This window comes from Akebia trifoliata, chromosome 8 (genome assembly GCF_017979445.1).
Source record: "Akebia trifoliata isolate Shusen 1 chromosome 8, ASM1797944v1, whole genome shotgun sequence".
NCBI classification, from domain to species: domain Eukaryota; kingdom Viridiplantae; phylum Streptophyta; class Magnoliopsida; order Ranunculales; family Lardizabalaceae; genus Akebia; species Akebia trifoliata.
This window is the reverse complement of record NC_141382.1, coordinates 10,959,607-10,973,101: the sequence shown is the minus strand read 5'-3', so window position 1 is coordinate 10,973,101 and position 13,495 is coordinate 10,959,607. Positions and strand designations below refer to the sequence as shown.

The window sequence follows — 13,495 nt, the reverse complement described above, 5'->3', positions numbered from 1 at the left end:
GTAAATCTATTTGTTTTAGTATATAGAGGGTTTACAAAACAAGACCCATAATTTGGTGGGTCCAACACCTCTGCATGCGCACCACTTGTAACACAAACCCATCTCGCTTGCAATGGTATCCAGCTTTCCACCAATCTTTTATGATATAAAGTGAAAGAAAGCTCTATCCATTGAAACCCTTTTTAACATAATTAATTTCAACAAACTTCAGCCACATTTTTTGTAGATTTCTTGTGAAAAAAAAGGATACCTTAAGAGTGGATATCCTTCACAAAAAGCTGCTTTGGGTTTTTTTGTTTTTTGACTAAAGAACCATGCCCATGATAATGCTCATCCCCTTTGTGTTTTTTTTTTTTTTTGGCCATTCTCATCTCACAATACAAAACTCCTCAATTATAGATGGCCATCCATACCAAAGCAAATTCCCTTTGTTCAATATTCTTAGGTCCAAACAAAACCGACCCTCACTTTTTTTTTTCAACCCTATACACCCCTCCCTATCTCTGTCTCTGAAAAGGACTCTTGAAAGCTAAATTACCAAATATCTCTCTCAATCTTTCAAGAAAGTGAGATTCCTTACATGACCTACACCATTCACCTTTCAAATATATTCCCCTCTCAGGTACAAAAGAATACTCATCTCCTGATTCTTCTTCATTCATACACTCCCCAATCACATTAAAAAAAAATCCTCTTGTTCTCTTCATTCTCCTCTCTCACTCATGGTTCCAGAATTAGAGGTATGCCACTAAACCCATTCCTCCTACTTTAATGGGTATTTATCAGATTTTGTTTTCGATGCATAAATTTTTTGTCTGGTATCGATCCTATGGACATGATTAAGCACCAACCACCATGCACCAGCTCAACCCAGTAATTGTTTTTATCTCCATTACATTGTAAGATTTAATCCTTCTAATTCTAATGGTTTTCGGGTTTATTTTATCAGAAACCTCGAGTCACGGAGATACTAGTGAGGATGGACTGTAATGGGTGTGTACAGAAGATCAAGAAGGCTTTGCATGGCATTAATGGTAACTAATAAATCAATGATGTGCCATAACAATTTCATTTTGGGATATATATATATTTTTTTTAAGTTTTTTTCGTGAAATAATTTTCGAGAAATTTGATTTCGGACAGGTATATATAATCTCAATATCGATTTCCCTCAACAAAAAGTGACAATAGTAGGGTGGGCTGATCCAGAAAGGATCATCAAAGCCATCAAGAAAACAAGGAAGATTGCCACTATTTGCAGCCACACAGAACCTACTGAGCCTCCCAAGGATCCCACAGCACCAGCACCAGATGGTGGGGCACCAGCACCAGATGGTGGGGCACCACCACCTGAAGCTTCAAATCCTCCCCCTGCAGAATCTACACCCGTCGAAGCGGCCCCACCTGCAGAGCCTCCCAAAGACCCACCACCACCAGAGGTGGCACCCTCACCTGCAGCCACCGACACTGCAGCGAACCAAACTGAACAGCCCCTCGGACCCAAGGATGTCGAAGAGGTTCACGTAATACATCACCACCCCCCACAAGACTCTGGCTATAGTTATAACTATGGCCACCAATGGAACAATCATCCTAATAGTCACGGGTACTGGAGCAATTATCCTAACGGTCATGGATCCCGACCTGAACCACCTGTTTACGTTACTCACAACTACAACACCTACAAACCATCCCCCTACGTCTCCGCATACGAGGACGTCAGATCACCTCCTCAACAAACCCATTACACTAGGATGGAACACTACAGTGAAGACTATCATAACCATGGGAATAGTGATGGGAACAATATTACCTCGATGTTTAGTGATGAAAATCCAAATGCTTGTAGAATAGTTTAGAAGGGGTGAGCGACGGATGGGTCAGTGTGAAAAGGGTTCTCTTTTCTTTTGCAACTATAAGAGAATTTTAGTCAAGAGTAATTAGTAATAACTAATAAGCAATTTGTAAGACTAGAGTAAAGTAAGAGAGAATGAGATTCTAAGCTTGTAGTGCAGGAAGAATTGATCCTACATTCCACTACTAAGAAAAGATTAGCATTGCCTGTTGTCCATTTTCTTATGAAATGGTCATATAAAGTTAAATATTTATTCCATAACTTCATTCCTCAGCCTTTCATTTGAGAATATAAGTCCATATTTTACATTATCATCTTAGAACCACTTAACTTCTTTTTAGAAAAAAAGATAATAATAATTAAAAAATAAAGAGAGAAAAATCAATTTTTTTTATTATTTTTAATGATTATAGTCCTACCTGCACCTACTAATTACTAGAAGAAGAAAAAAAGTGTTTGGATTGCCAATTTGGCACCAAAAATATTCTTTTCCAGAATAAAGTGGTGACCTAAAAGAGAATCACAAATTCATAATTATGGACATCTTTATATGTAGTAAATTCAGCATGGAATCAACAACTGTCATTGATGGATACCTCTTAGAAGATTTCACAAGTCAAAATTTAGCATTACTGAATTATATGAACCATCCAATTCATAAACCTTTTTGGATGAATCACCAAGTATGTTTTTCATCAAAGAATAAGATTAGTTTGGGTAGTTCTAATCACCCAAACAGAGACTGATTTCGAGCTACATGATCATCAAGGCGATGTCCAACATCATTAGAATCCCAAACTAACGAATCTCCTACTATTTTTAGTTACCTTCCAGATTTTGAAGCAAGTTTGATACACTATAGAAATATCTAAAGGACCAGGGCACCATATACAAATTTCCTGCTAATTTACCTATAAGATTCTAATAACTTGACATTGTCCCAAGTGTAAGAATTTCATTAACGTCTAGAGAAAAAGAAACAGTGAGGGTTGGACGAAATCAAACCGAACTAGCTCGACTCCAGTGAATTATAATGGTAGCTCACAAGCAACCCAATTAGATGCTGTCAGGTTCTGATGCCATTAAGTTCATGATCAGTGGTGATTAAACATGATATAGGTTGGGGAGTGCATATTAAAAGAAAAAAAAAGATACAAAAGCTAGGGAGTAGCATATTACTGGTATCAAGAATGTCGAAGCACCGTACATACAGGATCTACAGCATTAGAATAGGTAGATTGACTTGATGGATCAAGATCCACCAAAGGCATTTCCTGATATTAAACCTTAGTTGCACTAAGGGCAGAAATTAAAAGGCAGAATTGGGGAGCTTGGAAACGTCTTGTCTCAAGCATGGGAACCTATACCCATGGACTACAAATGGAGCAAGTAGTGTTCATGTCTACACATTGTTAAAAATAAAGGAGGGAAGAATCATGAAATTTAAGATAGAAAGTTAAAAAAGTTCCCTGTAACTAAGGTTTTGAAAGTGATTAAGATAACTTCCTCTCATTATGGTTTTTTAACAAGGTGCTCATTCCAATCAACCTAGGTGCCAGGTCCCTCAATGATGTTTGGGTCACTCAATATGAATTTTAAGGCAATCTAAAGTTCTATGCTAACATATAACACACAGTAACAAAAAAACCATAATTAGAACAATTCCAAGAATTCTTCAATTCAATCCTGCCAAAATCAGAAGCAATGCTTCATGGCTTCACATTATAAGATGATCATCTCCCATTGTAGCCAGGTTTAAGATGGGAAACCTTGAACTAGAAGCAACAAATGAGCAGTAAGTAGAAAAGGAAAATGAAAGGCATTCAATTTTAATAAATATATGCTTTGGCTTTTTATAGCAAAACTACACGTACAACAGTGCCTTCTGAATATTTTACTGATACAAGAATAAACTTGTATACATTAAAAATGAACCTTAAATGTATCAAAAACATCTGAATAAAAAACCACTTTCCCCACTTGGTCAGCACGATCATTATGTTAAAAAAAAATTGGAGAGAAACCATCTGGGGCTACATGGGCAGATCAATGTGAGCAGGACTTAAATTTACTGGTCTCAAGTTGTTACCAGATTCAGAAACTGCTGCATGATCTGGCAAATAGTTTTATCTTCAATCTAACGAGCGCTGCAGAGTCTGTCTTGGATTCACGAGAAGGCCACAACTCTTGAACTGCCAAATAGATGTAATTACATGTTAATTGTCCCCACCAGGCAAAAAAAATTACATGTTAATTGTTGATAAAATGAAAAGAGACTTTGTTGTAATGTGATGCAAATCCCTTGGGATTGGGACCCATCAATTTCATGGAACCCCAAAAGAGGTTATTGGTCAAAACTTAGACGAACCAGTCGACTGTAATCATCCATCTCTTGCATTCTTCTGCAAAGTACATATATAAGTGGAAAATACAAAAATGACATACATCGGATTTTCCTCTAATCAGGTCAAAATTTGGCCAACTAGATCACCTTGGGATAACCATTGAATGGTGCATCTAAGCCGTGTTAATGGTTAGATGAGTGATACCTTGAAAAGAGGTCATATTTTCCTATCCTGACTTGACTGTCTAAACATTTATTTACAAAATTTAGTGTACTACTAGCAATAAATCTCAATCAATCAACAAAGCTTTATCTCAATTAAAATTAAAAGATAAGAAATTAAATTCATTTGGAATAGATAAACTACCTCTTACAGTGATGCTCCTAGTTATCATCGTCATCACTACCACTTTGGGATTCATCATTTTCATCCCCATAAACAAATTCATCAACATCTTCGTCTTCGCATTCACTATCTACAGACTGGTCATCATTTAATGATGTTTGGGTCTTGTTCTGCCCAGCCTTGTCAACCTGCGAACAATAAGATTGGAGATCAACATAGTCTCACAACATGAATGTTCTAACCTGAGAATGCAAAGTTGCACACCTGTGCTAGTATAAGCTGCATACGACCAGATAATTGTAACAAAGGCTGAACAGCTAGGCATTTTGATTCTGTCATCTGTAACAAGAGAAAGTTCATCTTAGTGTGAATTACAGAGACAGGAAGTATCAGATAAACAGAGCTAAAAAATGAAGATGATAACTTTATAAAAGAGTGTGTAACCGTGAATCCACAAACTATTGAGTGAAAGGCATAAGCAGGTCATAATATTATGCCCACCAAACACATAAGCAGGCCATAAAATACCCTCAATTAAAAACAATGCATTTGGTATTTCAGAACCATGGCAATGATCAAACTAAGCAATTTTGGATGATGGGGTCTTGTTCAAGTATCCACTGAATGAAAGGAAGCTAACTGAAAATAATAAAATAAAATAAAAGAATTACTCTCATTTAGACAGCAATATAAGGCTCCTATTTAACGAACATTTCGATCTTATACAGAGCATAATCAAAAGCCTACACTACCTTGGCTTACAAGTGAAGATAAAAGAATAAACAATATTACTCGGGAAGCAAAACAATATACTTTCATTTGACAATTTTTACCTTGAATAGGGAATCAAGCATTTGGGTAGATGGGTCCTTAGATATGACATAGCGACTGTGCTTCACTAATATGCCACAAATCCATGGGAGAACATACTTTCCACTGTCTGACCTGTTAAATAGAATAAGATTTTAATCATCAAAACTGAAGATTGAAATGCGAACTAGTTTATCTTAAGTGGCCCAGCTTGCTGATATGCAAATTTCTAAAAAGAATGGCACATAAGCTAATAAAATTAGATTGACAAGAGAAACTATGACAGCTTTGTACTTGGTGCCTTAGCAGTATCAGTGCAGCTTGGTTCTCTTTTGTTTCATGACAAATAATAACTAGGTTTAATTGAAAGAAAACATAATCAGATAATAGAGTTTTACTGTGTTTAAGCACTCTCTGAAGGAAAAGAAATTAACACCTTGATTTCCACATGGCTACCAAGATTGTCAGCAACTTGTATGCATCACGAGATGTCATAGAAAAAATAGCTTCCTTTATCTGGAGGAGAAGGAGAACATAGAGCTATAGTCAAGGATTATTTAAAAAAAAAGGAAAATGAGAAATTTACACTATAGATACTGCCACCAATGGTAAATATATAAACCTTCTTTTGTGGGATAGTATCTTCAAAGTGGGAATCATTGAAAATGGTAGAACCCAAGGCTAAGTTGTTGGGAATCTGTGGATAACTTTCTTTACCAAGATTATCTTCATTGCTAAGAATTCCTAACGATCTAAGTCGATCCTCCATGCATATAGTAACAGGATCCTCTTCATGTTTTTCCTGGTCATCTGCACCAACAAATTTCATAAACAAGTAAGACCAAACAGGACCCTTGCTAATCTTCAAAAATATCGCTCACCAATAAGAAAAAAGCTAGAAGCATATAACAATTAAGTGAATGACAATCATTGAAATTTTTTGAAATATCCATTAAGTGATCAAAGATTTGTCAAAAGAACAATAGCGTAATTATAGACAGAAATATTGAAGTGTGGATTTGCCGAGGCTGCATACAAATACGAGGGTGAAGAAAACATTCACGAACTTGTAAATATGAGAGAAAAACTGGAGACATACATTAAACTGAATGTGTTAAAGAGCGAAGAACAAAAAGTGTTGGTAAGGGACGATGAAATTAACCACCCCCCCCCCCCCCCCCACACACACACACACACGCTCACACTGGATGGATGTGTTATTTTCAGAGATGTTCAAGTGAAGTTCTCATAGGGAACTTGGAAATAGGAGGAAACGCTAAACCTACGAGGAACATTAAGGCATATTAACAACTACAGAGTTGGGGATACGAAAGTCATGAAATTTAATTAAAATCAAAATAGGACCTTGATTATAGTCTGGATAGTATTCCAATAAAGGTGTGAAAGTGCACAGGAGAAACTAAATTGTACTGGTTAATTAATTTGTTCAAGATTTTGGAGACTAAAAGATGCATAATGAATGAAAGTTAATTAATACAGTATACTTATAAGAACAAGAGGTGTGTGCAATTACACTAGCTATAGAAGATAAAATTTATGATTTACATTACAAAATTAAGGCAGAGAGTGGTAGAAAGAAAGTTAAGACAAGAAACAATGACGTCACAAGATCAATTTGGCTTCAAGCCAGAAAGGTCAACTATCGAGACTAACTTGTAAATAGACAATTACCAAAGAAAATTCAAGCAAAGAGGAAGAATGTACACAAGATTTTAATTGAATTAGAAAAAAAAAAAATGCATGATAGGGCCTTTAGGAAGTTAATTTGGTGGACCTTGAGAAAAAATGGAATCCTTTGCAAACATTGAAACATTATTAAGGACATATATGTTTGTACCTAGTGTTATAATAATTGATGGTGCGAGTAGGTAGCTTCCAGTTAGAGTGGGTTTGCACAAGGGAGAGACCCCAAGTCTATATCTTTTGATACTAGTACTTTGTCAGTCATCCTGAATGGTTCTATGAAGTATGATCCCTCTTATGGTTGACAAAGTTTCATAGAACCATTCAGGATGATTGACACAAAATATAATGAAATATGAGAAAAATAGGATAAATGGAATCTGAAAACATGGGTGGTTCTTGAAGGTTTCATCTTGGTAAAATCTGAGCGTGGTAATACCACAGACCAGGGTTCAACACTCACCTTCATCGCTGCTTTCCTTAAAAAAAAAATAAGTGGGTGGTTCTGTTCAATGCAACAGTTGGTGATTTTATAATTGTTTTAACATGCCATAAAAGACGTCTATACTTAAACATAACCTTAGCTACTTTCTTGAGTAATTTTACACCTACCTTCGGTATCCATAGGCTTAGTTTGACTCAAACTCCTGCTGTCGTTGAAATCATCAGTCATCACTTCCTCTAGATCAATACTTGAATGCCTTTGCCTTCTCTTTTTGTCATGGAAATCAAGGAGCTTTGGAACTGGAATGAAGGCATCTTCTGCGTTTGTGCGGTCTAAAGCAATCACTGTTAAATCAGAAACAAGTAGTTAGTTACCATGAAAGATATAGAAAACAATTACTGACAGATTTACATGTGATCACATGATCGAGTGAAGAATTCTCTAATAAAAATTTTAAATAATAATAAGAGGAAACCTGAGATACTGATTAGAAGACAGGATTTCCCTTCTACCTTAAATCCTTAATGATCCTATGCACATTGTTCACAAAACCTGAGATACTCATTGGAAGACTGGATTTCCCTTCTACCTTAAATCCTTAATGATCCTATGCACATGGTTCACAACAGTGTCTCCAAAACCCACCACTCGATGGATCCAACAAACAGATCACCAAGGTGAAAAGTCATCCCAATAAAATTATCTTAACCATCTGATTTATCATATTTTTTGGAGGTTTAAAAAAATGCAGAGATCTTCAAAAGAATATTGGAAGTTTATTATCATCAGTTGCCTCATTTAGATCTAGAATTTCTATTGTACATGTCACTATCACATATATGAAGGATGAATTGGGAAGGGAATCCTCATCTTCTCAACTGTTGGGTCTCCATAATGTCCAAAGAAAGGGAAAAAAAACTACCTTAACAACACTAAATATATAAAATTGGCAATATCTTTTCTTTCAAACAGGTCCCGGAATGCATTACCATCTCCAATTATTTATTATCACCTTGTCAAAAGATAAATAGTTAAGAAGGATTTTGTATGGAATGGAGGACATACCTCCAGTTTGTACAGATAGGCCTTTCTGAGATGTGTGTGATTGACCCGTTGGCAGAAGAATCCCATCCGGGTTGCTCTTTAACTTTATGTCTATACCATGTTGAACAAATATTTTCTCAAATGATGGCTTTATTATTGAGCCATATGTAACAAACACTTCTCCAGAGCCAGGTTTCAAAATGCCTTGCAATTCTGCAGCAAATATCATGGGTAATGCAGCCTTTGGATTCTTTGAGAGATGAGGCTCAGAAGACAACGAGATTCTTGTGGGCTTGGTATTGCGCAATTCCTCTATATTTTTTCCATACCAGAAATAACAAAGACCCAATTCCGAAATGGCTAGAACATATAGACCTACGTCATCTGTGCCCTCATTGTCTGCGCACTTACTATGCAGAGAGACAGCAGGATGTTCCATCGAAAGAACACAGCTGGCAGACTGGTTTTTGCTACCATCTATTTTCCAAACTGCAATATATTTTTCCCCAATGGCAGAAGAAAGTACATATTTACCATCTTCAGAGAAGATCATGCAACGAACAGCACCCTATTCAACAGTATAGAACATTTAAGTAAAAAAGGATGGATAAGACAGAAAATGCTCCGATGCCAGCTAAACCAAAGAAATGAGTAAAAGTTAATATAAAATGTGTACGGAATACAAAGAAAAATATAACAATAAATAGAATAATACTCACAGGATGCCCTGAAAATTTCTGTATCTTTTCATTGTCTGAACAACTACAAATCTTCAACTGACCAGCTGCAGTAGCTAACATTGTCCCATCTGAAAAGGAGAATGGCCACCCTTTTAGCGTAACCATCATCAAACCAACCAAAAAATTCCAAATACATAAAATAAACTCAAAATAAAGCAAACATCATGGAAGTAAAGCACTTACAAAATATAAAGAGAGCTTATATTAACACACCAACTTTTTATGATTGATTACAAAATACATACCAGATGAGATGGCAATGGAAGATATTGCCTTCGTCGAAGATTTATATTTTCTCAACAGGATCCCAGTTGTGTATTCAATCTGGGAAACCATACCATCAACACCTGCAGTGTATGTGCATGAAATGTGTGTTGAAAACGATATTGCCTTCACACCCCTGCCCATCATGAAAGATGTAATGGTTTGTAAGAGGACCCAAAAGTAGTCTCAGCCATATGGTTCATAAATGTTATCCATTCCAGCAAAGGCATGACATGATGATGCACAAAGGATTATAATTATCATATGTCAATCATGGATTTCAGTTTCATCACCCAGGCAACAACATAATTTCAGTGTCAAAATTGTTTCCAAAAATATATTAGTTTTGATCCTGGTGGAAAGCTTATTTAACTGGCTTCCAAATGAGAGCAAGAATACAGAATTCCAACAAATTTTGAGCGAGTCATGACCAATTTGAACATGGTGCAGAAGTGTGATCCATCTAGTAATCAGAAAGTTTTAGTAAGCTTTGGAAAGCTTCTTATTTTCTTTACTTGCTTCTTTGTATGACCTCGATTTGGAAAGTATCAGTCATATGTTTGTCCAAGTTTCAGTTAGATCATTTTATAGGGAGCTATCTAGGGAAGGAGCCTCTCATTCCCAATCAAAAAGGTCTAGGCTGCTCCAAGTTAGCTTTCTCTGGGTGGACGAATATGTTGAACAAGATCCTTATCGTTGATCATTTGATAGTAAGGGTTTTCCATTCCCAATATGTGTGGAATGTGCAAAGCAGCGGATGTAGACAACTTATCCATTGTTCCGTCACTTGGCATATTTGGGTCATCATCTTCAAGTAATTTGGTATCTGTTGGACAATAGACAACTTCTAGAGAAAGTTCCCTACTTAACTTTTGCCCTATCTTGTTCTGGCATAGTGGGTGTACCATATCCAAAGCAATAATCACCAATTAACCGAATAACAAAATAAAATAATTGAAACAAGAACGAGTAGCCAAGTCACACAATGATTTATATGCTCAACTCACCCAGCATGGCAGTTGCTAACTCTCCACTTCAACTGACCAGAGGATACATCCAATGCTAAAACATCACCACTGCCTGTTCCTAACACTAACAATGAGCACCCAACCTTCCTTTTTTTCTGCAAATCACAAACGAAAGGGCCCCAAAGTATTTAGACCATAACACAAGGCACTGTTCACAAATTTGGAAAAATTAAATGCCACAACAAACCTTTCTCTCTAAAGGTAGCCACTTCATGCACGTGTAATCAAGGGAAAGGTGCCCGTTTGGCAATTCTGCAGACAAATCTGTGCCATCAGTTGATGTGATGTCCGCAAACTCAGTCTGAAGCTGGCCCTTCAAAGTGTCCCAAATCTGAAAACAGAAAATGCAAAATAAACACATCTATAGCCTATGCACATTCTTTTATGTAGAATAACGTTCATATAAGCAAGGCAGTGAGTGGGGCACCCCTTCTCACCCCTTAGTGTGGTCATCTTTCTAAAAGATTACATTGCCCTCGATGTCAAAAGGAAAAAAAAAAAAAAAAGATCACATCTTCACTATTATAAGGAGAGAAGGCGGAGTAGAAGTGGTTCGACACCAAATTTTGGATCCCACAAATGCCCCTACCTCCACATTTAAACTTAATATAATCAGGGTCATTTTGGTCAAAAGCCAAGAAAATTGCTGCCCGCGAGTGTAGGATCACATTGGCTAGTTTTCAAAATTACAAAAACCATTTAACCAATGTGTTAAATTACAAATAAACCCTTTTGATACACGTACGTTTGCACATGCCACCTTCTAGTTGCCCTATAAAAGCTGAGAGGGATACAGATACCCCATTTATCAAAGATAGGGAGCACCTAATGTTTCCCCCATACATGTACTAAATATATTTAAAAGAAAAAAAAAAAAGAAGAATAAACTACTATTGACAAAAAAAATCTATATGCATTGATAATTATGTACATTATTCAACATCGATACCCAAGAAGCGAATACCAATTGGAAAAGTGTATGCAAAGACAATTAAACCAGATTTTATGGATTCTTTAGGAACCATGACTATACGGGATTAGTGTTATTAATGGCATCTTTACATGTAAAATAAGTTTGCAAATTTTAAACTATCAGTTCAGCTACTTTTATCCTGAGTTTTTAAAAATCATACAACTTTACCTTGATTCGACCGTCTCCTGAACATATAGCAAAAAAGTCCAAAGAAGGACTAAATGACATCAAAAGATCTCTGATATTTGGTGAGCCCATAATCCTGCAAATAGGTCATAAAACCGTAAATTATCATAACTGCTCAGATTCCACTACAAAGTACAAACGCAAGGAAAAAAAAGCTTGAGATACAAAATATTAGTTACTGAAACTAAAAATCTGTCTAAGAAAGAAGTTCAACAACAGGATTGACAAAATTGAAAAAAAAAAATCTCATTTTTAACCATCAAGAAAATGATCTTGTAAGAAGCCCAAAATGCAGATTTTTATAAAAATTAAGAATAAAGAGATGCCTTAGAGCTTTCTTAGATTAACAATAACTCTTACAAAATTATAATCAAAAGTGAGATAAGCAAAATCATTAGGATTCAAATGTGTGTATATGAGAGAGAGAGAGAGGAAGCACACCTTGTCGAGTTCGTCGATTGAAGGAGGTTGGAAGGAGAACCAGAGATGGATCAGAGGGAGAGAATGAATCCGAGAGATTAACCCTAAATTTCTGTTCGTTGAGGCTTGAGAGAGAGAGAGTCGTCAAAACCAGCGCGCGAAACCAACTTTTCTCCTTCTGGTTATGTGGAGAGGTTTAATGGTTTGGCCCTAAAACCCTACGTTTTCAAACTGATGACTTGCCCCTACACTTTTGGTGAATACATGAATAACCCCTATATTTTCAAATTGATGGTATGCTCCCTTAACCTCGGTCTTCTATGGTGTACTAATGAAAAATGACGTCAGTGCCCTCATATTCAACCTATAAACTTTCTTTGCAAAACCAGTCATCTACAAGTCTTCAACCTCTATAATAAATTATTGAGTCGTGCTGGTGTGACCTCAAGATTGGACCTCATATCACACATCTTAATGTGAAAGTGGATAGGAACCATAGATGATTTTTCACTCATATCTCGAGGAAAGTGTCAATAGTTCCCATAGACTTTTACGTCAAGGTGTGCAATATGAGGTCCAATCTTGAAGCCACTTCAGCATTATTCTAAATTATTTTCAGTCCATTGGACCTAGTTCTCAATATATCAATTTCAACTTCACCTTGATCGATCTCTTGAATAAAACTCTTGATTTTTCTATCAAAAAGTCTATCATCACTTATTTCAATAATATATCTTAATATTAAGATTTTGAAGGTTAAAGTAGATAAAATCTTAGTTTCGAAGAAGACACTAAAAAAAATTAAGGTCGAAATAAATGAAATCTTAAAGTAGAATAATGGGATAAATTTTTTTAACAAGGTGTTGAAATTTCTCACCATTGTGACAATAATGGAAATGATTCTACTCAGTTGTAAATTTTAAAAAAATAAATTAATTAATAAATCACTAAAAGGGAAGTTAGCTGGAAAAAATTGATAATCAAATTGGCTAATGGGGAAATTTTAACATTATTTTAATCAATTGTTGATTATTTAAAATTTAAAAAAAAATTAATTTTATTCATCCAAAATTTTTTCTGGCCTATCCCTTCATCCAAACTTTTTTCAAAAATTTCTTGAATTTATCCAAGTTAATCGAAGTAACCTCTCATCGAAAAATTGCCCACTTCAAAATTTTGAAGAAACTACTTTTAAATGCATGTATGTTCCTCCTTTCCCTAGTATGTCTTACTCAAATTGCCTTCATTATTTAAAAGAGAAATTTACTAAAAGAAAAGTTAGATTATTAATTAATTATTAAAAAATAATAATTTCCAGGAAATTATTGAAAAAAAT

The 13,495-nt window shown here is 35.6% G+C and overlaps 2 protein-coding genes across 2 annotated transcripts; one reads left to right on the top strand and one right to left on the bottom strand.

Moving 5' to 3' along the window:
* Window positions 1-569: 569 nt before the first annotated feature.
* On the top strand, window positions 570-2,116 carry LOC147396078 (uncharacterized). The gene is made up of 3 exons (XM_086450764.1): window positions 570-740; window positions 950-1,034; window positions 1,144-2,116. Exons 1-3 carry the CDS (start codon window positions 723-725, stop codon window positions 1,857-1,859), a joined length of 819 nt encoding a protein of 272 aa, XP_086306890.1. The 5' UTR covers window positions 570-722; the 3' UTR covers window positions 1,860-2,116.
* Window positions 2,117-3,651: 1,535 nt separating this feature from the next.
* Window positions 3,652-12,357, bottom strand: LOC147396077 (transducin family protein / WD-40 repeat family protein). Its single transcript, XM_086450762.1, has 14 exons — window positions 12,181-12,357; window positions 11,722-11,815; window positions 10,768-10,911; window positions 10,560-10,675; window positions 9,534-9,688; window positions 9,268-9,356; window positions 8,570-9,116; window positions 7,672-7,848; window positions 5,978-6,165; window positions 5,792-5,871; window positions 5,379-5,490; window positions 4,810-4,884; window positions 4,567-4,733; window positions 3,652-4,047 (listed from the first exon to the last, which is right to left on the bottom strand). Exons 2-13 carry the CDS (start codon window positions 11,809-11,811, stop codon window positions 4,584-4,586), a joined length of 1,923 nt encoding a protein of 640 aa, XP_086306888.1. The 5' UTR covers window positions 11,812-11,815; window positions 12,181-12,357; the 3' UTR covers window positions 3,652-4,047; window positions 4,567-4,583.
* Between the last annotated feature and the right edge of the window lie 1,138 nt (window positions 12,358-13,495).